A 27,263-nucleotide genomic window follows, 5' to 3' on the forward strand; every position below is an offset into this window, starting at 1 on the left:
CCACAAGCTGCTTGGCGGCCGCAAACAAACCGAATTTCAATTCAGTTCGCGCTCAACTCACAGCCACGATGGTCAAGCAAACGCGTTAAGAAAAATAACAATAATAATATAAACGAAACAAATTCTTTTTTAATCAAATAACAAGACTAAAAATATGCACTAAATAAAAGCAAACACTTGTACGAACTGTAAATAAAAGTGTAAATAAAGTTTAAAAATAAATGAAAAGATTTGCGCCTGCGCAAAACCCACGAAACGAAATATTTAGAAATCTACTTGTTACTTGTGGCTCAAGTTCCAATACATTGTGTTTGAAAATTCATTTGTTTGATCGATTTTGTGCGGTGCGAACGAGTAACACCTTGTAAAGGCATTTTCCACCAAACACAAACCCTATTGCCATAGCAAAGTGTGTTAAAAAAAAAAAGAAGAGAAACAACTGCTGCCACCCTCAACAACCCCTTTTCGATAGGGTTTAAAACCTACCGCAAGAAAAAAATTAAGAAGGAAATATATAAAAAAGCACCACTTTACGTTTCGTTACTTTATTGAACCCCTCGCGCTGCTGACTAATTGCCTTTTATATAGCCAGACTATATAAAACTGTACAATAAGACAACGGCCAAGAAACTCCCTTTTAATTTTCAACGGAACCCCCAACAAAGCTGGAAATAGCTTCGCTTTGAAGTGAAGTTCAACCATTTTCGCAGCGAAAAACGATTTTCAATTTATTTTCATTGAGTGGGGAAGAGAAGCGAGCGTGTTCTCTCCCCCTTTTTTTCGGTTTCTAAATTGAACACAATTGCAACAGAACCAATAAAAAGTGAACTGTATTCGAAGTAGAGCAAAACATCAGTAACATCAGATGCATAATTAGCCTTTGCTTAAAACGGAAAAGCACAACAGCAGCCAGCAGCCAGCAGACAGACAGCACACAGCCAGCAGCAAAATGTATCTCATACAGGTGAGACCGCCGCCAAGCGCTACACACAATGGCTCTCTCCCACCCCCCTTTCATAATCTTATAATTAAGTGTTTGCTCTTTGCAAACAGAAACTGAACTGAAACTGAAAAAAAGATCTCTTTATTTAAGCGTTTTTTAATTGTCCGCCAGCAGCTGAGATTTTCATTCTTCCACTCGTCGCGTGTGCGTGCCGCTCTCTAGCGTATATAATTTGTTTAATTTGTGGCTAATTTATCTTTCCACCTGGCTTGGATCGTGGTGAATGCATCGCCGAGAGAGGGGTTCACTGGATCAGGTGTCTCATTACTGAACTTTGAACTTGAAACGGTGTTGGAAAATTAGAGCCCGCTAATGGTTGTACGGTTAGATGATAGGGGTTGGCTTTGAAAGATTAAAAGATTAAGGTTAAGCCATTATCAAGTATTTGTAGGAATTTCCATTAAGGCAGGGATTTCTAGAAAATATCTATGTATATCAGAACCATGGAATCAAATGTCATTGTGTCTAAATATATTTTACAAAATCCCAATACAATGGCTCAACGAAATATTTCGAAAATTCTGACCGTTTTGGAAGCCATAGCTCAAGAGGCACAAACTGGCTTAGACCATGATACCCTAGTGATGTGCGACAGTATTATTCAGAGAGGCATCGATGGCAGAATCCTGGCAAACGTTATCACTAATATAAGAAAGGAGTTGGATAATTCAGAAACCGAGGGAAATTCCTCATCGGCTTGGGAGACTGACTATAATGAAACGAGTGATTAATAAAATATTTATTTAATTTAAAGTTATAATAAAACAAAGAGTGTATAAAATTGAAAAGACCTCGTTTTTTTTAGGACATCCAGCGCTTTTATTTCTCACTTAGTAATCGAATTTTTGCCGTAATAAATTAGAGAAGTCATATTTAAAATCTGCTGGCTAATGTTGAAAATGTATGATGGCTCAAATAGGTGTTTATTCCCCTTTTACCTGCGAGTTATCAACATTTTGTGCAGTCAACAGTTTGTGGTTCCTGAATACTGTATAAGTGCCAGCCAAAATAATAAATAGTTGCACCGTCTTGGCTTGATAGTAGGTCTGAGGGATACATAGGTAATGTAATATATTTATAAGTGAATTGATAAGCTTGACTATTACCCGTCTTATATAGATCTCCAATGGTATATGGGATCGGTGGGTATGATAATCCATTGCTCTAAAAGCCCAATATCCCGGCCAAGCTCCCAAGCCGGCGAACAGAAATGGAGCGGCAGTATTGTAGGCGCTCTCAAACCGTGGGGAATTGACCATTAGCCTTATTTCCTCGCCAAGATTCTGAGCTTTTGGTGCAGGTAATGGTTCGGCAATGCCCTTGTTTGATTGTTTCTTAAACAGACCGCTCAAAAAGTTCTGAATGCCCATTTTTTTTAGCTAGTTTTTTCTTCCAATTTGATTTCTTTGGCCAAATAGATGTTGGCTAAATTTGGACCCGAGGTGTTGACTAAAACCAGCTAGGGATAGAAATAATAAATCAAGGCTTACCTGATTTTAAGAGGATTCATTGGGTTTTTTATATTCCATTCCTTGCATTTGAAGGGGAGAACGTGAAATGCTGACAGCAAAAGCACCAGTGGCCAAAATGGCCACCTGCATGAGCTTGGCCTGCTGATAGGTCTGCAGGAAAAGGGGTTTTATTTAATATATAAAATATTAGCAACATTTTTGAGTTCGCTCGCACCCTTTGAATGTAGAAAGAAATCCTTTCCGTGTTTCTCCTGTGCTGCCAATTGTAGCCGCGATATAACCAGTAAGCTGGCCAGGAAAAGAAGCCAATTTCTAGATACGGCAGCATATCTATTAGCTTCTTGGATAAACCCTTGGGTGAGTTGCGATCTAGAAAGTCAACAAATTCCATTTCATAATTAAAATCGGCAACATTCGGTTCGGTGCTGAATTTTTTTATTTTTATCTCTGGCGTAGGCAAGTCCCCAGAGGTTATGGGTTCCAAAGAATCCTTTTCTGTTTTCGAATCTTTTGGTTTGGGTTCTGTCTGTATCTCCACACTTTTGGGCTTGGATTTATTGAAAAACTGTGAAATACTCTGGCGCAACGTGTCCATAATTTTATTTAAAGACTGAATTCGGTTGACCTGAAATTTTTTTAGTGTTGAGATCGAAAATAAACAAGAAAAGCTTGCTGGGATTATAGGTTCTATCTAAAGAAAGAAAAGGTCCAGCGATAAATGCATTTGAAAAGTTCAAAGACTTGTCACCATTGCATAAATTATCGCTCTGCTGCCCCATGCGGGTCTCGACTTTTGTTTAAAACTAATTTACGTTACTTAACTTTTTCTATTTATATATTTTTTTTGGGGAGACCCACAGTAGCCGGCAAACCAAGTAAAATTATGGCCTAACTGCGGGTTCTACTATATATCTAGTGTGGTTAAGAGAAGTGGGTCAACTCGGTGGTGCAGCGGTGCAATTATAAAGCGCATATCTACCAGGTTGCATACCAGAGACTTTGACTTCGACTTCGACTACGACTCTGGCTTGGACTTCCACTTCGACTTGGGTCCATTGTGTGGCGGTAGCTAACGGCTTGGACCAGCAGCAGGTGTCTCCTCTCAGGTCCATTGTTGTTTCTTTATTTTTTTTTTTTCGGGTAGAAAATGTGGCTTACCTTCAACGAAAATCTAGTGGCAGGAAGCCCGACGTTATTTGGGGTTCTGTAAACTAGTTTTTCTACCATTCTTCTCTCTCTCTATCTCTCTTGGTCTCTCTTAATGATCAATGCATTTAATCAAGTGAATTACTAAAAATGCCGAAAATGAAAAGAATGCACAGAAAGAAAAACAATTTAACGGTTAGTCTCTGGCTTATACCGATAGATCTATAGATTCTCCTTCTTACAAAGGCCAGCTTAATGAAGTGAAAATCTTTGGAGTGCTTGGTGGTGGCCTTTGTGGCAGTTCTTTGATTAGCGGAATTCGTTTCGAGATGATTCTTTTTTGGCCACTCCCCATCGATCATGTGGAAAGTTGACAAGATCCAGCAATCTAACGCCCGGCGAGAATCTCCTCAGAATTGATCCACTTGCCCAGTTGCCAAGCTGAGCGTATCTTTATTACCATGTTGTGGCCATTTCTTCGTCCATTCCCCCTTGCTAGCAGCATCTTTACTTCAATCTACTCAAGCGTTCAACGGCAAATCATAGGCTTTCTCATTCAAGACCACAAATTGCATTGCTATGGCTTCTTCTCTAGAGATCTTCTCGCCACACACTGTGTAGAGAACATTTCCCTCGCTATAAAATCGGCCTACCTACACACAAAGCTATACTTAAAACCTTTTTTCTTTAACACCGTTCAAAGTCAAGCTCAATTAACACAATTTCAATTTTGGTAAATGATTTGCAAAAAAATAAGCGAAAAATAAACCAAACTTCGATGATAGTTTTGAAAGTCTCGAAAAAAAAAAGCACTCGAGAGCATAAATCACCTCCGCAATGTAATTTCGTTGAACGCCAACTTGCTTTTCTGCTTATGGAGGCCCACCTGCAATTAGTCTGCTCAGGTGGGCGTAAGCCATCTCTCTTTCCCATCGCCTCGTGTCGGATCGTGTGAAATTGCAACTTTTTAACTGCGGTCAATGCTAACATAGTATATGGAAGAAAAAAGCCAGCTAAATTGTATAATCAATTGACGGCTTCAAATGTCTGGGTTTCTGATCGTGCGACAGGTGACGACACTTTAAGTGTCAAGTGCGCAAAATTCATTTGAGTTTGGTTACCAAAAACGGTGTAATTTTATTATATTTAACGAGCGTTGCTCAATTTCTTTTATGTGAGCACTCTTTAGAGTAGTTTTATTCAATTTGTGAGTCATTATAGTGAAGAAAATTGATTGAGAAAAATGGTTTGTTCAAAGTTTGGGGTTAAAATTATTATCAGTTATAGTGGAATAATTATTTTTGAAAGGGATTTTGAATAAGAATTACGTTAGAATTGCCTTTTTACTCGCTGGTCAGAGCTTTGTGCAACCCTTCTTTATAAGTTTTAACCTTTACCTGCACTCTAAACGTTTTTATCTCTAAGCTCCTTCGTCTTAACCATCACATTTTAAGTTTTGTCTTACAAAAAACTAATTTTACCAAAGCTAACATTGTTAACGTGGAATCTACCCACTTAAATCTAACAATTTCTAAACATTAAAGTTAAAAGCCGACTCTGCCTTAGCTAAGAACTTTTTTGAAAATATTAATTTAGCCTTGACTTTCCATCAGCTGCAATCTTGATCTTTTAACTGCATAATTCTCCTTTATCCACTCTTGAGCTACCGGCCTTGTCAAAGAAATAATGAATCTTCAATCTTCTTGGTTTTTTCGACCTGCCTTCTTGCAACAGCAAAAAGCCAATCCCCTTAGCGTGATGCTCCTCATCATTCTTATTTTGATGCCTCTGCATTCTATAAAATGCCGCATCACTCACTCCCCGCTCTAATCTCGGCTAACCCATCTCCAATCCAGGCGGAGACCCGCATACCAATAAAAAATCCCGAGCATATTACTCAATTTTCAGTGTTCAGATTTCAGAGGCAGACAAAGGGCAAAACGAGGATGCCACACCGAAAAACTAAATAAACAAAAACAATAGCAAGTTGACACTTTGACAAATGATCTCAGTGGCTGTGTGGCTCGATAAGAAAGAAGCTCGTTCCATACATCAAAAAAGCATTCAGCAAGACGACACATTATTTTCCAAGTTTATTTCTGACATTTTTTGTTGTTGTATTTTTATTAGAGGAGAATATTGTTTTTGTAAAGTGAATGTGATGCTCTTGCTATCGGCTCTAGAACCTTGGGTGCCGTTACACACTCTGGGTCAACAACTCTCTGAAAGTCGAGACCGGATCGAAGTTGATATTGATATTGATTTGCTCTAGATTTACACATGAGCGAGTCAATGATCCTCAAATGTCGTCTGGTTTGTGGTCGGGATCGGGAATCAGGCTCCTCCGTATCCGATGTGTAATAAAAGTCACTGCCACATGAGATCTTGGCCAGTTTGAAAATGCTCTGGCTAAGCCTTAAGGAATTTTGTTTATGCTTTGGGCGCGGCTTTTTACCCTCTTTATGTTTCGTTGAGGAATTTCTTTTTATTTTCTGGGGCGTGGACCATATAATTCCGCATTCCCTTGCCATGAAATATGTATCAATTTAATTACCAAAAGAAGAGAGAGACAGACCGAGTCCTGAACACGCAATTAAAGTTCAGAGAACCCATCCCAAAACTGTCCTGAACCTTTTTCGAAACAAACAACGCATTTTTTTTATGAGGTTGCAACAAACAATAAGACCTACTACAACTACCTGAAACTAGAGAACAGGATTCGGAATCGGATTCTGTAATTCCCTGAAATGGCAGGCAAGAAGAATGAAGGAACAAATAAAGAGTATCATTCCTTTGATTCCCCACCATTTGATTCCTACCTGTTTCTTTTCTTCCTGACCTTTCTATGGTATATTCTCCCCGTGAAAGGCATTCTCCTTATGCGATATAGATGGCAGATGATTTATTTTTGACGGGGCCCATTTCATGGGCTATCAGAAGCGAGAGAAAGAACCTTTGGGAATTTAAATATTTAAAAGGGGGCTCAGAGGTTCAATGCCGGCGAGGCGTGGTTCTTAATGCAATCAACTCAAGCATAACGTTGGCTATTTGTTAAGGTGTTTTTCGGAGGCGTTCTTACCATAACAGTTTCTTTTTCGGGGTTTTTGATAGCGCTTTTCAATTGGACAAACGTAACGAATCAAAAAGGCATGGGTGGATCGTTAATTTTTCCAACTTAGAAGCGGAACTCACGCTTCCCCTGTTAATTCGATAGACAAACGCGGAAAACTTGTTTGTAGTGTTTTTTTTTTTTATATATTTCCCATTCGATAAACTTGGCATGACTGAGGCCGCCGGCATGGCCTGAGTCGAGGCAAACATTATTTGTATTATTGTTGTTGTACCTTTATCTATATTTAATTTAATCGATGCAAATGCTCGAGAGAGTCATGAACAAGCTAGCCATACAATGACCTTCAAATGTCGGCAAAGAAATGCGTTAAAAGAGTTACTTTAATGGCCATAATTAAGTGCGATTGAACCACCATGTTACCCTGTCTGTCTCTCTGTCTTTTGACCATTGTTTTCGTGTATTATTAAGCGAAATTATTGGGTTTTGCTTATAATTGCCGCACGTGTTCCCAGCTGCAAAAGAAATCAGTGAAAACGTTTCATATGCTGATGTCCATGTCCATGTACCCGTGACACATGTCAGGAGGGGATTGGGTTTGGTATACACAGGGGCAAAGGGGCGAGTACCCCTGCATCTGACATTGATGAAATGGGCTTTTTATGGCCATGTTTTTGGTGATGGAGTTGAGTTGGTTGTGTAATTGTTGTCTCTCACATTGAATGGCAATTCGAATGAAGCTTTGATTTATTTTCCTTTGTTACTTGGCTTAAAAGGAATATAAAAGGGAAAAGTTTTTCCTCTTAGCTTTTGCTTTGCTAATTTTGATTCTACTTGTAGAATATATATATGTTTGTAAGTTTATTTTTTTTAGCTGTACCCAATTGCTTTTTCGTTTTCACGTCGTCGCTTGAAATAATGAAATTTATTACGTGATCTCGTCGGCGGTCGGACAACTGAAATCTTTGGCATTAAAGTGGAAAAATAATCTCGTAAAAAGTAGAGGAAAAATTGTGTGATGGAAAAATACTAGAAAGATATTAGTCTGTGTGGTCTAAGTGACGCAATAAAACGGAAAAAGGAAGATTTATATCTTGAGGAACTAGATTCTGGTTAATGCAAGAAAAATAAACTAGTTCTCGATTTGCCTGAAAAACAAACGAAACTGTTTGTGACTGGAGAAGACATCTCTGACTCCATAAAATACTTAAATTTTGTTAAACATCACCAGGCGATCTGATTTAGCCAATACCGGTTGTCTATCAGACTATTAGAGCTAAAGCTATCAGACTTGGTGACAACATTCTTATAGGTTTCACTTAGATTAAGTTAGGTTTTATTTATATATAACCACCTCCTTAAAAGGCCGTTTGGATCACAATAAATATTTTTTTCTATCCTCTTGTAAACCATTTTTCACTAGAAATCCCCCTTAAACCCAAAAACAAGCAATCAGTGCATGTAATTACATAAGAAAAACACTTTTCCTATTTTGATTTCTTCTTGGGTTGGGCTTCGGCTTGAGTTACTCCTTTATATTCCCTTTAAACCGGCTTCGATTGTTGTTTCAAGTAATCAACAAATCCAATTAAGTTCAATAACAATTAAGTGCGAAAGAGAGAAAGACAGAAAACAAACACAAAATCAGACATTTTGCTTTTTAATTAGTCGAACGAACCAAGGAACGCTCTTTTTTAGCCCTTAGTTTATTGCTCTTTATCGTCGATTTCGCTTTTAGCCTTTTGGTCATTTAATTGAAGCCCCTTAAGGGCAAGTTCGATGATGTATCTTTAGTACCCCGTCTTTTATTTAATGATGTCGGCTTTTTATTGTCTTCAAACCGAAACAACAACAAACACACAAACACAAATCGATGACACTCTTTTGGTTTATATACCAAACGGTGGGGGGACTTTAAATAGGTTTAAGCCTAGGAAAAAATCAATAGTGCGTAAGTGCTGAGTTTTGTGTTGACCGCTGCCTGTCTTTCATAAAGAAGAATGTCAAGAGGCCACAATAATTGCAACTAATCCACAATGAAGGCTCGAACCTTGGGCCACAAAATCTAGACCACCTGTCAGAGCCTGTCGAAAGCATGTATGTAGATCCAATTGCTTGCGGATCTGTCGTTGCTTTTTTTGCATCTACACTGGGGGAAAATTATAAAAAATAGCCTGATTAATATATTAAATTGTCTGTAAAAAGTTCGATAAGCAAGGGTTATTTATAAACTTGAATAATGATTTAAATTTTAGCAGTTAAAGAGTTGTCTAATATTGGATTATAATATCATAACCTTAAATTTTTCTATTAGTGCACCTGTTGTTCTGCTTCGTTCACAGTTTGTTTTGGCTGCCAGGCAGGCGCATTGACTGTGAAGTATGAAAAGTTTACCATGTAATTTTCTGGCCAAAACCGAACCATAATCACCAACTCCCCATTCAAATGCGGTTGTTTGTTGTCAAGCGGAAATGTAAAATGCCCGCTTCCGGCTTTGGTTCATTTCTTAACCGGGCTCAAAGGATGTTGAAAGCTGCTCTCTCGATATATGAAATTAAATGTTAATGCTTTATGGTGATTCTGGGTTGAAGATTGGCGGCTTCCTTTTATGAAAAAAGTTTCTCTCTGTTGTCTAGCTAAAGTCTGGCAAAACTAAACTAAAAGTGTTTACTAAAACACATGCCCAACTTGGCCTTGCCCTCGAGTCTCATAAATAATGCTAAACATTTAATTCGACACAAAAAATCAAAGACAAAATCTGATTCAAAATAGTGATTCATTCCCAAGACATTCGCGGTTTTGATTCGCAAATCCTCCCCTGCAATGATCTCAGGTGTATATACGAAAATTTGCCGGCATTAACTAGATATTTATATATACATATGTCGGCGAGTTGGTTGCTAAGTGCAAATTTGGAAAGCTTGTTGCTATGGCAACAGAGTTATTCGGCATGCTCAGGTATTGGTAGCCCTGTAGGTGTCGCTGGCGCGCAGGCGCAATGACAGTTGAGTCGGTAACAGGAGTGTTACTGAGTGAGGTCTGTTCGTCTGTCGCAACAATAGGAGAGAATGAGAGAGACAGCTTGAGATTGTCTAGGAATGACATCTGAGTGAAAAGTAAGAAAAGGTGAAAGGGCCACAGGAAAAGTGGCGTGATGACAGATTCGATTTGACTGCGCAGGCGAACAGAACTCGCTGGCTCGACTACGGTTAAATTAAATAACGGATATCTCCGACATCAGAAGTGGGATTCACCATAGCCTCGCGGGCATTCTGATAAAGTGATTTTCGGTCGATATTAAATTCAGTGGCGCATCGAAGGCTTGCGCAGCCGCGTGGTGCGAGACACCGGAGTCGTGATAGGCAGTCAAATGCACTGGTCGCGTGTTGAGCCGGACGGTTGCAAGTGTCATCAGTGTCGGCCAGAAAATTTGGGGAAGAATGGAAGACAACAACAACAGCACACTGGCGGAACTGCTGCTGAAGTGCGGAGAGCTGGAGTGACGCACTTCAGGCGTGATAACGGTGGTCACATTGCATCTGTGTGCACGAGATGGGTATCAGCGGCTGCGAGCGGCAGCATCAGCTGCATGTAGAAGCGAGTTGATTTGTGTGATTCAACAGTGACAGTATCGGGTGAGCCCTTTCCAATTATTCTTTGATTTGGGAGCTGAATTGGCTAAAAGATGGGAATAGAGATGTGTTTGATTGCAGTGTTGTTTGCACATCTGCCTTCCCATTGGCGAGCCCTGTGCTACGATAGGTTGTGCTTAGACTATCGGAAGCAATATTCGAAAATGGTTTCGGACAGTGGCCTTTGCCGCTTATGTCAGACCCTGTGAAGGAAAAATGTTTCTGTTGAAAAATAATTAATTTAAAAAAATTACGAGTTGCCGTCTGTTTGGTCTGCCGTGCCGTTTGGTTTGAAGAGTGCATCTTCTACCTTCATCATGCAATTGTTAAGGCGTTTGGAATTTATCATGATTATTTGCGATAGTTTACATAGATGCATGTTAATCATGGCAAACTCGGAAGAAAAGGCTTTCCGAAGGCTGAAGGTTGTATTAAATGTGTTGACTGTACCAGAGTTGCCATTTAACGTTACCAAATGTGGGTTTCTTGAACCTACTACGCAGTATCTGAGCTATGAGGTGTGCGGTGGAGAAATCAGACCCAATTCCTAGAAAATCCTTACGTTAAAGGTCCGTCCTTTTAATCGGTGCAATTAAGAGACCGTCGTAAGACCATTTATTGAATTGGTGCCTTATTTTCAAAAACGTGTGCCTCGATTTTCTCAGATCATGAGACAGATTCTTCGGCTTCAAGTATCTTTAAGTGAAATGACGATATTCAGAAATTGGAACGAACGTTTTTAATATTATTACAAATGAGCCTGTAATCGTTATTTGTGGGTTCGAAACATCTGATCAAATTTGAAACAGATATAAGCTCTTGTGGATATGGTCCAATGCTAATACACCTAATTAATGGAGACCCTTATGTTGGTGGATATATTGGTAGAACTATGTGTCTTGTGGAGTCCAAGTAGCCTTTGTATGAATTGGAAATATTGGTTGGCGTGCAATTATTCTGACATTTTTGGCATTGTTTGCTCAGATGAGAGTTTGTAGTCTATACTTATTGCAGATGTAATCATTTCTAAACAAAAAAAAAATTAACTGAAGTGCATCATAGAGTAGAGGAAGAGAAAGCGCAAGGCAATTGTGGAATTCTTTTTGTGTCCAGAATTCACATGACTGATTTAACTCCGATAAATAAAAATAAATTGACAGAAAAACGTCTGAACTTAGAATGGAAATCTCAAATGACCGACTGATCAACTTCAGGATTCAGGATTTATTGGTATATAAACAACTAAAAATAATTGAAATTAACTTGAGTTACGAAGAGGGATTTTAAAGAATACAGAGAGGTGTGAGGCAATGTTATCTGCCAGTAGTGTCCCTTAAATTTTGTTGGATAGTTATTAATCAAGGTTATAAATCCGTTATGTGTTTGGATTGGAAAAAATAGACTCAGCAATATTTATCAGAATTGTTGGAAATGACTAAGTTTAAAGATTGTTGAAAATTGTATCATGTGTAAAGTTGTAAAGTAGTCATCTGGCTGGATACCAGGACCGCAGAGGTGATGGGAAGATGCTCTTGGCGGGGTGCAACTTGCGGCGAACTGCACAGTTAGTAGTGCAACCAATGCAAGCCCTTAAGAGATGCCAATCGGACCCACCCTTTGGGCTTGATACCACCACATGACACAGAGAAAAGTATAAAGAAAGAGAAATTTAAAGTTACGTTATGCCGGTTCGGTAAAATTATGGAAGTAAGAGCACAATTTTGTTAAGGCAAGATTAACTTAAAATGGATAAATTGGAAATTGAAATTGTTACGAATGAGAGAGAGGAGAAAGAAAGAGATAAAGAAATGAAGATGGAAATCGGTACATTTTAAAATCCTTAACAAGCAAAAGAACTTATAAGTATGCGCATGAGTTTTTGAGGGCATTGCCAAATAGACAAATAAGCAATCACGTTGATTGATAAAGATTTAGACGACTCAAGTGGAGATGCGTCTGATTCCCATGTGGGGAATGATGATATGGATGGCACGGTTGATGCCTTGGAATCCCAAGAGGGGATATAAAGACCGCACCATAACAGAAGGAATTGTTATGGCGGGGGTCAGTGGAGACCGCACCATAACAGAAGGAATTGTTATGGCGGGGGTCAGTGGAGACCGCACCATAACAGAAGGAATTGTTATGGCGGGGGTCAGTGGAGACCGCACCATAACAGAAGGAATTGTTATGGCGGGGGTCAGTATGTGGGTGTAAAAGGAAATACACCAGTTGATAAAGCTATGTAATTAGAGAAGTCTGAATTGTAAATTATGATTAAAATGAAGATGTAATTTGTTATGTTATCATGAAACCAAGATGCTTATTTTGTCTAAATGCCTCAATACTTATGTTTAGAAAATTAATTAAATGTTTGTTGACAATAAAATGTAACGAGTACCGAAATTTTAGAATACTGTGATTTAAAGTTAACACACGAGGACGTGTGATTTGTCAGGAAGGCCGTGTCGGATCACATGAAACAGGGCCTACTTTATTCCTATGGTCAGAATATGTGAAGCGGAGCCTTTTGAAATACGAAAAGAGCTTGTACTCTATGGTTTCGAAAGGTTATCCTGCCAAACTAACATTTGAAGACACTAGAAGTGTAAGCGAGAGATCGCCGACTGAGGCACTCGTTGGTGGAATCATTTATAAGGCTGTGAGGGTCCAGAGAGACCGTGACGCAAGAGGTGCGTGTGAGCGTTGCAAAGTGTGCAGCAAGAGCCTGTATAAATTGATGAAGAGATGTTGAGTAAGAGTTGTGGTACGAGCAGAGAAAGAAGATACAGATTTGGTACGAGAAGAGAATGAAGTGGCGAGAAGAAATAAAAGTAAAGCTTATTTGACATGAATAAAACAGATAAAATGAAATGTTAAGTTGAGACCAAAGAGAGAAAAAAGAGAGAATGATAAATGACAGTTATGTTTAGAGCTATTAGAAGACACGTCACGCGAGGACGCGTGAATTGTCAGGATGGCCGTGTCGGCGAGTTGGTTGCTAAGTGCAAATTTGGAAAGCTTGTTGCTATGGCAACAGAGTTATTCGGCATGCTCAGGTATTGGTAGCCCTGTAGGTGTCGCTGGCGCGCAGGCGCAATGACAGTTGAGTCGGTAACAGGAGTGTTACTGAGTGAGGTCTGTTCGTCTGTCGCAACAATAGGAGAGAATGAGAGAGACAGCTTGAGATTGTCTAGGAATGACATCTGAGTGAAAAGTAAGAAAAGGTGAAAGGGCCACAGGAAAAGTGGCGTGATGACAGATTCGATTTGACTGCGCAGGCGAACAGAACTCGCTGGCTCGACTACGGTTAAATTAAATAACGGATATCTCCGACACATACATATAAAATATATGTATATTTCTAAATTTTGCACATTTTGTCTTGTGCCAAAAGTCATACATATATATTTATTTTAGCTTTTTACTTAACTTTTCGGCTGTCAAAAAATAGAAGAAAATTGAATTAGAAGAAAAGCACACATATGCTCAGAAAATGCTGAAAGCAATTTATTGAAAAATAAAAACACATAAATAAATAAAACTACAAAATTATTTAAGCTATTAAAAATGTCAATCTATGGTTACTTATTTTCCATGAATCTCACTTAATAATAATTTTGCAAGATTTATTATTATGTATCAATATTTTTAAAAGCAATTTAATTTAATGAATATTTTTCCCTTATTATTTAGTTTGTTTTTCTTGTATTTTTTTGCTGTGCCCTTGAACTGATCATTGTTTTTCATTAGTTAAAATGGAATCTATTCATCTTCCCCTACAAAAACACACCTCCAAAAAAAATCACGAACATCTCATCATTTTGGCTGCCGCTCAATTTTTCTGTGTGCTTGTACGTACATACGCATTATAAACAAAAATGATGATGTGAATTTTTGGTTTTTGTGGGCCATGGCAAAAGCCATTTTCAAGCCAGAGAAATACTATATTACGGAAATAGCTGGATAGCGCAAGAAGATGCACGTTTTTCTCGTGTTATATGTACACACATGTGTATGATTTTTTTTAACAAGTGCGCCTCAAGCTTCATAATTCATAATTAATTCCGGTATACACCCCAATTTGGCATTGAAGTTGGTAAACGAACTCAAAGCCACTCTCTTCCCCCCTTAAAAAACCCTTTCTTTGTTGTATACAGATCGCTGGGTCAAGGTCCCCGGGGTCTGACAAGTATTCGCGACGCGTTAATGGCTTGTTAATCTCGGGAAAAAACAAGTTGAACTGCCTGAAACGACTTAAAAAAGGCGTGCAAAAAATGCATTGTTGCAGTTAAATGTTCCGCTCTGAGAACTGTAACAAAGATCAGGCTTTGTGTCTGTTTAAAAGTCTTTTTCCCCTGGAGTCTTTAATGGAGTTTTCCCTAAGATCATAAAAATTATACGACTTCATTCACTACCCACGCAAAGCCAAACAAACTTTTACGCAAGATTTTCAAAGACTTTTGTTCTGTGACCATAAAAAAAAAATTGTCTTTAGAATTTCTTGAATAAATAGTAAAAGAAGCAGACCTAGGCGTTAATTTTAACAGCCAAATTGAAGCGTAAAATCGATTGGATTGACTTCAAAAAACTCAACTTATGTTTGGTTCTGAGGTGCTAATTGAAGAAGCAAATGAATTCAATTGAAATGTAAATGGTAGAGGGTTAAAAAATAAAGTTATACAATTTCCACTGATTAAACAAAACTCTAAAGAAGCCTTTATATATATTCAAAAACAGTAGGTTGTTATTATAGCTAAGAGAGGCTTAGATTTTACTATATATGTAGACGTTCTTATCGATCAACCTTAAAAAACCAGTAACATTTAATTTAAATAAACCTGACAGCTCACAAAATAAACAATAAACCAAGATATACAACATTTTAAACTGTCAAGAACTATGTTAAATAGTATATCTTAATTATTCTTTAAGAAAAACTGGTATTTTCAATCTGTTAAATTAGGCCTAAAAGCCAGAACAACTTGATTTGAATAAACTTGACTCTCCTTTATCAATTTATAAGCCAGATAAATTGATTGACTGATTAGGCGCATCTTTTTACATTCTCATAACCGTTAATTAAACCTTAAAAAACGAAGCTCTTCAGCAACGATTGAGCCATCAACCTGTTGCCTTGCTCCGCATAAGATTTCATTCAACAGAAAACCTTAAAAAAATGAAATCCCCAAATCCCACGACCACGATTCCCTATCGAATAACATAAGCTTACGCAAACACAGATATTCGCGTAATTATGCAAATTCGATTGTGTGTGTGCGTTCCCTATCAATAGGCAAACCCAACTAAACGCTACAAATTAGCCGGCTTTCCAATTCAATCTCTGTGGATCTTATAATCCGACAAATAATTTTCATACATTTAAATATACACACTTTGCTTGTTAGTTTTTCCCAGGGCGGCCTTATGAAACGCACACAGACACACATTTTTTTGGAAGCAATTAAAAATCGATTTACATGTGTTTTGGAAGCTGATTTCTTTGGCTCACACTCGAATTTGGGTGAAAATTAATGACGTCCAGTCGTCTAGTGAAAGTCAGTCGGCGGTTTTTGTATAACAATAACACCCCGGAAAGGTAAAGTGTAAACCAATGCGATCAGAGAGGCCCACAGAGATCTCCGTGTCAAGCTGGTGTGTTTCTTGGAGAAAAGTTCAACGTCCGTCGGCGACGACGACATTTGGAAAACGAAAGCGTATAGTTTCTGTTTGTTTTTCTTGTTTATATTTTTGTGAGTGCTGGCCTACGCTTAAATATGCAAAATATTTTTGTATGCTGGGGCTACGCAGAATTTTTATTTTCATATGAAATTACAGCCACAAAATTAAAAAACACTTTTTATGCCGCCATGCTGCCGCACCGCCTGTGGCTGCTTTCAAAAATTGCTTTTCGTTTTCATGGTCTGTTAAAGTTGTTGTTTTTGTTTTTGCGGAGAGCAGAGCAAAAATTTCGAAACGAAAAAAATGTTTGCTGAATTTATGGTATGAAGAAATTTTTAAACAAAAAATTTATATTGTCTAGCTGAAGTGGAAAATTGCTTTTGGGTGAAAATTATAACAATTTAAAATAATTGGGTTAAGCAATTAAAGGCAGGAATGAAAGTAAGTTTAGGAAATTGTTGTATTTTTATAAAGAAAGATTAAATTAGATATTAAAAAATAAAGTTGTGCCACGGAAAAAATTCTAAAAAAAGGGAGCTTTAAAAATTAAGATAGTAAACTATAAGAAAATTATGCAAGTCCATCATTAATCACAGAAAGAGTTCTCCAAGTACTTAAGCTGTCCAAACCCTTTCAAAAAATATTACCATATCAGCATAACAAATTCTCACATTTTCTTCGGCTTACGTTTTTACATAATAAATTACCAAAAAAATATATATGCATAATTAGAAAAGCCAACGAAAAAATGTTGTTGTTAGCCTAAGCGTACTTCCTGGTTCAATATGTAAAACGATGATACTCCCTTGTTATCCTCACCCTTCCCGGGATTCACTCACGCAAGGCATAATCAACAATGGGAATATGGCAACACATTCAACATCAACATCAACAATATCACGCACTAGTCATTAGCTTTGTCTGGATAAACAAACACACACAGCACACACTCCGGCTGCAAGTTGCAAGTTGCAGGCAAACCGAAGAAATGCAACACGTGCTGTGCATAAATAATAATAATAAAACTGAAACATACACAGAACTTGCGGGGGCGAGTTTTTCCCCAGAAGTATTTCCCTGAAGTTTTTCATTTTTCCAGCTGACCAACTCTATGGTTCGTTTTGTGGTGTGTTATTGACCCCCCCTAGTTCTTGAGGCGAGAAAGAAGTATACATTGAGAGAAATAATAATAATAATAATAGGTATTTTAGATATTCGTATATAAATAATTTATCTTAAAATAAAATCTTTCTTTATATGAATTTAGAATGAATTCACAGTTTATTTGAACTAATAAAACATTGTTTTAATTTTATTCAAAGACAAGTTATTGAATAAAACTCCAAAAAAGCTTACATAATATGGTTTCAAAATGAGTTATACCTAATTTAATAATAATAATTGTATCTGTTCCCAAAACATCCCGTTCTGAGTTCTTAAATGATTATATTATTCACTTTCTAGACATTTTTCTGTGATATTTCTCACTCTGCATATAGATTATGCATGCTCAAAGAGCCGCAGCAACCGCAAAGACAGAGACATTCGTTTGTTCGGTGCCATCCCGAATGAATTAGAAGTGGTGCCAGAGAGCCCAACCACTTGTTTCTGTCCAAAACCGACATGGCTTCAGAGCCTCAAAACTTCAGTTCCAAGCCAAAATTTCTTAATTCTTCGCAGCCTCGACTCTTTTGCATAATGTGTGTGATAAGCTTGGGGGATTTTCTGCTCTGACACAGATATTTTTTCGCCGGTATTTCAACTTCTTTTTAAGATACTTTCGCAAGCGGATGTGGCAGATACTTAAAACGGCATTCAAACTTTGCTTTACTCTGGCGCTGTCACGTTTATAAATACAGCCAGTAGATCAGATAGATCCCTCCCGGGATTTCATCTACACTGAATAAATCTCTTTGAAGTCCAATATTAAATTGAAGTCATTAAACTTGCAATTAAAACTTGTGTTATATACACATGTTATGAGTATTTTTATATTTGCCTGCCTGCCGGTTTCAGTTCATTAACTTCACACACAGCTGCCAAAATGCGAATTAGCGAAACCAATTGAAATAAATTTTTTATTAAAGCTTCTAGATGGAGCAGAGCGCAGCCAAGGTTAGTCGGGGGATTTCTCAGGTAGTTCCTCTCGCTGTAGAGAGAAGTGTGACCCATATCTGTCGGATTTTAAACTGTACTATATATATATATAGCAAATGCCGGTTTATAATTAGATGGAATTCACTTCACCCACTTTCGAGTGCACTTTAGTTTTTCGCCGCTGTTCCTCTATAGATCTTCCGCATAGTTTGTGGGCTGTCTAAACATTTTCCCTACCTTTCAGAGAGATAATTGTGAATCATTTGGACATATTTATTTGACACAAGTGGAGCATCTTCGATCAGCATTATAGAGGTGCTATTTTTGGTAGGACACATTCATAACCAGAAGTTTGGTTACGAATACGAATTTTTTCCTCCTTTTGCCTGACATTAATGAGCGTGTTAATCGGCCGACAAAAGGTGACTTATATGAATGTTTCTATATGCGATATATATTTTTGGAGGCGGTTTGAATGACTGAACGAACTGCCTTCACCCAAAGAGTTTTCTCCCCCTTCTCGCACTTAATTGAATTGTCTGTATTTTCGATCTTAATTAAAAGCCCCCGCGGGGCAGGGATAAAAGTTCAATGACTTCGTAATACACTTTTAATGATCGTGATTTGGAAAGGGCGTATACGAAATCAATTTTAGTATAGGCTTTCTGTTTACTTAATTGAAAACTATGCCTAGGGACAAACATAATCCCTTTTGAAGAGTTCTCTTGGGAATCAATCTCCATCCCTTTGGCGCGGCACAGTTTCTCTTAAGTTTTGTGCCCACTCTTGGGCCCCTTTTTGGGGAGGGTGAGCTTCTTGGAGCTTTTACGAATCAATCTTCTCGGAAAGTTTTTCCTTAGCCATAATCATCAGTCTAGCAAGCGCGAGTGCTCGTGGCGGATCGGGATCGCATCGGATCGGAACTTAGTACTACGAGTACACCTCTATATATCGCGCGAAATTGTACTTTTTGAAGTCTGTTTTATTTATAAGTTTTTTCCCAAATATTTCTCATTTTGCGAGTAGTAGTTTTTGGTTCGGTTTTTTTATTTTCGAGGATTTGCCATTTGAGTTTGGGGCATCTTATTTCGGTTTTGCAGCTGGAGTTGTCTGTGTTATTTATAGTTCTCCCCCAGAGATCCAATCGCACGTTTGATATGTGTGTTGGTTCCTATTGTTGTTTGTACGGCATTGCGTATGAGTGATTTGTTCTGGCCATCTCTTAGTCAGTCTGAAATTTTTACTGGCACATTGCCCGACATTACGCAGCTGTTTAGAACACCATAAATTTCCCCAACCCCTCAGAAGAAATTTGCTATGTAATTTACATAAATATAGTTTATATTATTATTATTATATTTTGGAGACAATTAACTAAAGCTAGAAGGGTAAAATGGTTTTTCCAGAAAGTCTAGACCAATTTCTTTCCGAAAAGCTACTTTGCAAAATCCCCGACTATCTATAGCTTCGAATTTTAGATAGAATTCAAAGGGATTTCTTTTTTTAATACAAAATTCTACGTGTGTTTCAGTCGACAAACAAAAAAAGACCTCACAAATTTGTTGGGAAAGTCTTACACATAGTTTTCCAAAACGTAAATCAAAGTTGACAAGTGATTCACGGAATGTGTGATGACTGCAAGACGACATGTGTTTTAGGAACTTGTTGAAATACGTTTAAAAAATATCTTCCACATTTTATTTTACGAGACTTTGAATGCATCTGGTAAATAGATATAGAACGGTCATGGAAATTTCGGAATATCTTTATTGATTCGACAATTTAAGCTAAGAAAGCGATCCAGATGGAACAATTGGGCTTTATTAGCCATATTTTTCAATGACAATCTCAAGTGAGCCGTGATACCAGATGCCAACCATATAGATATATCGAATGTCATTCGACACGAGCATAATCCTATGTTTCCACTCATTATTTGTTTACAAATACTTCGAGCAGCAAGTGTAACCCTTTTGGGATTGGGTCTTCTTCCTCATTTTCGCCCCAAAGAGATCAAGAGATCTCCTCCTCTGCCATTTGGAATGGCGTCAGCCGGCGGAAATGATGCCTCCAGATACCAAAATTAACCCAATTGCTCCGAGCTTTTTGGTATAAACAAATATTATATATATGTCGAATTTCACACGCAATTTGGTTTATTTTCGTTTAATATCCGCGCAAGACAAAAAAAAAAAAAAAAAAAAAAACCGAAACAAAAAAAGAAAACAAATTTGAAACTGAAATGGAAATTGAATTTGAATTGCAGGCCGTAAAATTTCATTAATTTAATTAGTTTTCTGCGTTTGTTTGCCGGGCTTTTCAATTGGCAAATGAGGGAATTTCAGATAAGATTAAATAGTTTCCGAGAAAAACGAAAAACAGGTTCTGATGGATCATAAGTAAATTTGCTCAATTGCTTCCAAGAGACCCAGTACAATACATCATGTATTATTTATAAGACTGATAAGAGCTTTTATCTAGAAATCTTGTCTCTAAGTACAACGCTAAGTATCCAAATTGTAAGGAAAATGAGCTGTTTCCGCTCTCGAAATTCACGTGGGAGCTATATGCAAATTCTCTTTTTGCAAAAAAAGCGCTGAGAGAAGAGAAACTTTAACCTGACAGGTTGACAGAGAGATTCAAGTTAGATGATCTTTTAGAGAACAACGACCCTCAATATATCAGATGGCGTTATATATATATGTTTCTGGTTGTCATGTAAATGTGTGAGCGACGTGAGGTCGTAAAACACTGAGACCTCGTGAACGTTAAAGGCCGACTGGATTGTGCTTATCTCGTTGCCTTTGGGACAAGTTAGCGCGGCATCTTATCAGGAGAGCAAATAAAACAAGCATTTATCTTGACTGGGGTATGAAAAATGAGAAAATATTTATATATAAAGAGGAATAGAGAGACAACTTGAGTTATAGTTGAGTTTAGTTAAGAAAATAAACCTAAGAGCTCAAATTTAAATACAAAAGAAAGGCTTCTAGGGAAGTTCTTCATGGGAACTGTATTCTTTAACAAATTATAATAATTATTCTTCATTGCATATTATATAATAAATATTCTTTAAAATAAACCATAAATAACAAAACTAAACTCATTTCTCTCCTTTATTTTTACAGACTGTCCAGACAACTTGGCGGCCACAACTGCCGCTTCCCCGGGAGCTTCAACTGACCGATGACCGGAACAACAGCACCGACGATCACGACTCGAAGGTGATCACCACCACAACTACAGCGGATATACACAGCCATAACCATCATCACCAGCACCTTATCCACAACCCAGAGGAGCAGGAGGATCAGGAAGAGGACATGGATCGACTGAGAGGCAATCACAGCAATCACAGCATTGGCGGATCATCGCAGCAGCTTTCCGGCAAACAGAAATGGTCTTTTGGAAGACTTTTCCGCAAAAAGAAGGAGGCGGAAAGTGCCTCCTCCAGCGAGGAGGATCGCAAGGCGGGTTTTGTGCCCGCCCAGCGTCAGTCAGCCAGCAAACCGAAGGCCAAGCATGGAAATAAGGGATCTTCGCGTAGCAGCAGCAACAGATTCGATCACATTGTGGTCAATCCACAGCAGGCGCCACCGCATCCGCCGCAGCCCATCGATAACGAGTTCTTCCTGCCCGTGGAAACCATACAGCCGGAACCGTACTACCAAAACCAGCCGGGATATTACCAGCGATCCAGCAACTCCCTGGACAGGAGACTGCTAATGCAACAACCGCAGGGAAATGGCTATCATCACCAACATAAATCCCGCTCCGCGCAGAGAGGAGGTGGTCCCAAGCCACTTGGAGTGGGCAACTCTAGTGGAGCAGAGGAGGAGCTGATATCGCTAAATTCTTCCACCTTCTCTAAGTACCGCAGCGATGAGAGCATTCATATGGGTTCCATGGCTCCAGGACAGAGTCGACGCAGTCGAGCAGCTCGCAACGAGCGTTACTACAAGAGATTATCCCGCGATGGGGAACAGAGTCATGGAGGAGCACCAGTCGTTGTCCCGCAACAGCATCACCAGCAACAGCAGCAGCGGTACAAGACGCAGCCCCTGCCCCTGTCCATTTACCAGCCAACGACGAACCCACCCGCCAGTGGCTATGTCCAGTGGCAGCCACAGAAAAACCTACAGAACTCGATGCAGAGCGATGGAAAGCGAAGCATCAGCTACGACAGTCACATACATTTGCAGAATTTGAGTGGAAGGATGCAGAGCAAACCCTTGCCGCCGCCACCACCGCCCAGGGATCCTCTGAGGCGTGTGCATGTGGGTGGATCGGGATCGGGTCTCCAGATCGGCTCCAGCTCTGGGGATCTGCGACCCGTGTCGTATGCCTTCGATCACAGCGGTCGCTGTGTGTCCGACGATCGCATTTGGCAGCCGCCGCACTATCAGTCGGTGCACTCGCTCAACTCCCAGCCCAGTTCCTCGATAGCCAGTGCTCCGGTCCAGCAGCCGCACCATCGACGCTTCATCACCCGTTCTGAGCGGAATGCCCATCCCGGCAAGCAATCCCTGCCGAATGGTATTGATTTCCATTATGTGGCCGATGCAACGCCTCGCTCAAGGAAGCCCATACACATGATGGATACGGGGAGACTGGATAACGAAAGGGGAGGAGGAGTACCAGCTTCCAGTGGTATACTGAGAACCTCCAAGAGTGGCCTAGCCACGCCCAGTCCCGCTCCTCAGCAGCAGCAACAGTCGCAGCCGCTTCTGACCAAGCCGCGTTCTTTTTCCAGCTCACGACTAAGCGAACTGAGGAGTTATCCCATGCCCATGTACTCCGAGGTGCAGAAGCCCAAGAGGAGTGTTCCTCCACCTGTAAATACTTCTCCAAGTGACCAGGATAACAACATAATTTGCGGTAGCCTGCACATCAAGCCTAGTTTGGAGTCTGGTCAGAATCAGAACTATGTAGAGATTCGTCATCGCGATGTCCACAAGACCAACTCCATGCCACATCACTATCAGAACAGGAGATCTGGCGAGGATTTGCCCAACAAGTACGAGGAGTATGTGGCCGAGAAGCGAGAGCAGCATCAGCAGGCACCGGCTACTGTCTATCCGGAGCGTAAACTGAGCTGCACTCCCGCCACAGCTCCACCACCGCCCGTGTACTTCCCTCGGAAAAAGCCAGCCAATCTGGAGGAGGCCATCAACGAACTGGAGGCCATCTACAAGTCACTGGGACTTACAGAACCAGCTGAACCCAAGGCGGAACCCAAGCTGGATATGATCTCGAAGATGCGAGTGCCCACGCCCAGTGACTTTGAGAAGTTCGCCTTGGCGCATGCCGATGAGTACGAGGACGAAGATTCACCGACTGGCGAACCCGATCCCGTTAGAGACGATGTGGCCTTTAGGAACCTGCAGCTTGCCAATCTCCAGCATCGATCCTCGGAGAAGCAGCCACCTTTTGGCATCCCAGTGGGTCCCATTGTGCCTGCTCCCCAATCTGACTATCTCCACGTGGAGCCTGTGAGGGTCAAAAAGAAGACCAACTCCCCGGACATTGTTAAGGATGATCTGGCTGTGCGTGCCCTGCGCAAGGATCCGCCGGGACCCAAGTCCAGCTTTGTGTATCCCATGCAGAAAAAGCAGCGGGCTACAAGGACGCAGTCGGCCAACATTTACAACCTGATCCAAAGGGATGCAGCGAAACCATCTGGCGGAGATCTAAATAGTTACATTGAGCTGACGCGGAACTTGGAGAGATCCGGCAGCATGTCCAATCTTCAGGGTGAAGCGGATGATGTACCAGCCACACTGGACTTATTGCGCAAGCTTAAGGCGCAGGATGAGGAGCTGGATCTGGCCAGGAAGCATCATCCCATACCCTTCCGTCATCCCAGTCAGGGTGGAGCAATCGCCCAGCTGCCAGAGCGTCTCCTGACCAAAGAAGATCATCAGTCACCGCGAGCGGCGCCAGTGCCAGCTCCTCGTAAGAGTCTTTCGCCGGAACCGACTATGATGGATGATGCTCTCAACAAGATTGCCCAGGATGCGCAGGCCAGCAGCATTAAGCTGAGCCACGAACTCAACGAACTCCGCAAGGAGGCATTGATTACGGCTGCGAGACCCAAGTTAAATGCGGAGCAGCAGAGATTGGAGGAGGAACTGCAGCAAATCGAGGCAGTTTCTGAGGCGGCCAAGCGCTGTGGCCAGATGCTGTTGGACACGCTGCCCGATGCAGGCCAAGAGGAGGATCAGGAGCCACAAGAGAAGCCACCGCGGAAGCTGCATAAGGAGGGCAAGCTCATCCGGGCTATTGACGAAGTCTCCGAGGCGGCCAATGCCGTTTGCGAGAAGATACTCAAGGATATTGTGACCACTGAGCCTCCAGTGATTGTCCACGAGGCTCTCCAGGTGAAGCAGACCACCAAAACTCTGCCCAGCGGAGAGCAGCTCGTGATGCCGCATCTCATCAAGAAACTGGATCCCATACAGTCGGACAAGATCGAGCATATAGCCAGGCGCTGCATGCGCCAGCTGAGCGAACTGGCCAATCCGGACTACGACAACCTGGTGGACACCTGTAATATGACCAACAGCCACATCACCAACGCGCCGGGTGATGCCACTCTCGTTTGTCCCGTTCCAGAGAATCGCGCCGCCGGCAAGAGCCAGACGCTCGAGGAGATTGACAAGATCATGCAGGAGTGCGAGCGCCAGGCCAAGGGCAGTAGCTCCACGGGATCAGGATCGATTTCGACCCCCAATACCACCCATACCACTGATGATCAGCGCACGACCGCTCCCAGTTTGACCAGCGGCAGTGGAAGCGGCAGCGGAAGCTTCCCACCAAATGTGAGCACCACCGCCAGTTCGTTCAGCTCGAGCAGCGATTGTTTGGCCAAGTCGTCGAGCCCTTCGCGCGCCAGCCGACCGCTCTCCTCGAGCATCACCTCCTTCAATCCGTACTCCTCCAGCGACTATATCAAGTCGCAGAGCAGCGACTGCCATGCACCCAGCACCGATCCGATCAAGACCTTCAGCACCACCTCGTACGAGGGCCAGTCCACACCGCAGAGCACCACCATCAGCACGGACACGATGAGCACGACGATCAGTAGTAACACCACTAATAATCTCAGCAGTCAGCAGGAGTCCTCATCGCATCCAACCGCCTCGGGTGGTGGATCATTATCGCCGCCGCCGCTGCAGCTGACGCCGGTGGGCGAGCGTAGGAAGCGTGGAGCTTCATGCTCCTCCGCCACCTCATCGCCGTCACAGTACAACTCCAGCGAGGAGCTGGCCGCCATCTTTGGCATCGAAGAGCATCCGAAGCATCGTAGCGGCAGCAGGCTAACGACAAACGTCACAGGTAACGGAGACGATCCCAACGCCACCGAGGCCCCGAATCCGAGTTCGCCTGAATCCGAATCTGCTGCCACTGCCACTGCCACTGCTACTGCTACTAATCCCGCCCAGCTCGATCCAGCTAATAGCGCTACTAACCCCGTTTTGAATGTTCAACTTGATGTTACTACTAGCAACTCCAACACCCATACCCATCCAACCTCTAACGATAGTGCTAGCTCCTGTAGTAGCCATAGTTATAAGCTAGAGACGATCCCGGAACAGGAGCAGGAGGAGTCCAGCTCGTTGAAGTTGTCGCCGAATTTTAATCGGATTTATGCCAGCCAAATTCGCATTGTTATGGATCGAGATAATGATGCAGATGCCGAGGAAGAGGGAGAGGCGTGTCTACTGCCCGAAGGTAGTTCCAATCCCGGTCTAACCCAGTTCGATTCGTTGAGTTCGCTGGAAGAGACATCTTCTAATCCGGATTCGGGTAATGTCAGCCTCACAGATTACCCTTTGGTTCCCAGTCATGCGAATGCTTCGTTGGAATTGCAAACCAGCTACAATAGTCGCTTTGAGGTCAGGGAGCACTACGTTTCTGAGGTCTCGATCAGTGCCTCGGAGTCCACGGATGACGAGCAGACAGATACCGAGTGTGTGGAGATTCCACTTTCTATTAGGGAAGAAGACTTTCCTCCACTTCCCACCGAAGAAGAGCTGGAGGAGAGTCTAAGGGAAGAGCTAGAACTGAACGTAACTTTAGATGAAGGTAGTTCTGGGATTGCTAGGCAGAGTAGTGAGGATACAGTTGATGAAGAGTCTCTCGGGGCAGAAGAATCAGAACTAAAACTTAACGAAACTGTTAGTCTTAGCGAAGAGGTGTACAATCTAACCACTGAGTCCTTGCTTCGCTACACTTCCAGCGAAATAACTGATACTAGTATTGCCACCATAGAAGTTAATGAAAGCTTGCTTGAAGTCTCCGCCTTTGACGAATTAGATTTTGGACTTGACGAATCTGAATTAATAGGAAGAATGCTAGAGGCTTCCTTTGATGAGCTAGATGAGTTGGATATTAGTGAAATTCCTAGGGAAGAATCGGAACTAGAAGAAACTTCATTGAATGGTTTGGAGAGCATAAATCTAGACGAAACAGAATTTGAGAGAACAGAGCTTGACGAAAGCCAACTGAATGAAAGTCCTTTAAACGAAACTTCTTTAAACGGTTTAGTAAGCTTAGTACTTGACGCATCCCAATTTGACGAAAGTAAACTTAACGAAACCTCATTTGATCAGTTGAATGAACTGGAAGCGGACGAATGCGACTCGGTTATGCCAATCTCCCGTCGCAAGAGCATCGTTTACGAGACCCCTGCCCTCAACCTGAGCATTTCCGAGGTGAAATTGAATTACGAAACCCAAGTGGCCGAGGAGGAATTGAAACCAGAACGAAAACAAGAAAAAGAAGGAGAAGCCGCCACCGAATCGAATAAGGAAGTGGATGATGATGATGATGATGATGAGGATACTTTAGCACGTAATGAGGCAGGCCAGGGCAGTGGCAGTGGCAGTAGCAGCGATGTAACTGAGACGCAGATACATTGTCGCAAAGGACTTCCGGCGAGGGAAGCTCCTCCAGCTAATGATGATAATAACAATGCTGCTGATGATGAACAGCCAACGACCAGCTCCAAGGCACTGTCCGTTTTTGGTGAGGTGCGAGAGGTGCAAAGGCTTGGAGCACCTGTAGATGCAGCGGCGGCGGCGGCGGCTGGAGCAACCCGCGGCGGTTGGACCACTCTCGAGCACGTTTTTGTCGCCTGCACTGTGGGCCTGATTACG

At 41.3% G+C, this 27,263-nt stretch overlaps 3 protein-coding genes across 5 annotated transcripts in view; 1 reads left to right on the top strand and 2 right to left on the bottom strand.

The window, feature by feature from the left end:
- The first annotated feature begins 728 nt into the window (after positions 1-728).
- Svil (Supervillin) overlaps positions 729-27,263 on the top strand; it is a 127,041-nt gene continuing 100,506 nt past the window's right edge. Inside the window, exons 1-2 of one of the 3 annotated variants that reach the window (XM_017167315.3) lie at positions 729-964; positions 21,231-25,440. In XM_017167315.3, the coding sequence (XP_017022804.1) occupies positions 950-964; positions 21,231-25,440 (4,225 nt within the window). In that variant the 5' untranslated portion in view covers positions 729-949. The remainder of the gene's footprint in view (positions 965-21,230; positions 25,441-27,263) is intronic. The other 2 variants (XM_017167316.3, XM_017167317.3) reach the window with 2 other exon arrangements.
- On the bottom strand, positions 1,796-2,473 carry LOC108075058 (uncharacterized). Its single transcript, XM_017167339.3, has 3 exons — positions 2,110-2,473; positions 1,942-2,049; positions 1,796-1,890 (listed from the first exon to the last, which is right to left on the bottom strand). The coding sequence occupies exons 1-3, from the start codon at positions 2,371-2,373 to the stop codon at positions 1,834-1,836; spliced, it is 429 nt and encodes a 142-aa protein (XP_017022828.1). The 5' UTR covers positions 2,374-2,473; the 3' UTR covers positions 1,796-1,833.
- Positions 2,494-3,126, bottom strand: LOC108075056 (uncharacterized). Its single transcript, XM_017167337.3, has 2 exons — positions 2,690-3,126; positions 2,494-2,625 (listed from the first exon to the last, which is right to left on the bottom strand). The coding sequence occupies exons 1-2, from the start codon at positions 3,068-3,070 to the stop codon at positions 2,500-2,502; spliced, it is 507 nt and encodes a 168-aa protein (XP_017022826.1). The 5' UTR covers positions 3,071-3,126; the 3' UTR covers positions 2,494-2,499.

This window comes from Drosophila kikkawai, chromosome 3L, assembly GCF_030179895.1.
Source record: "Drosophila kikkawai strain 14028-0561.14 chromosome 3L, DkikHiC1v2, whole genome shotgun sequence".
NCBI classification, from domain to species: Eukaryota; Metazoa; Arthropoda; class Insecta; order Diptera; family Drosophilidae; genus Drosophila; species Drosophila kikkawai.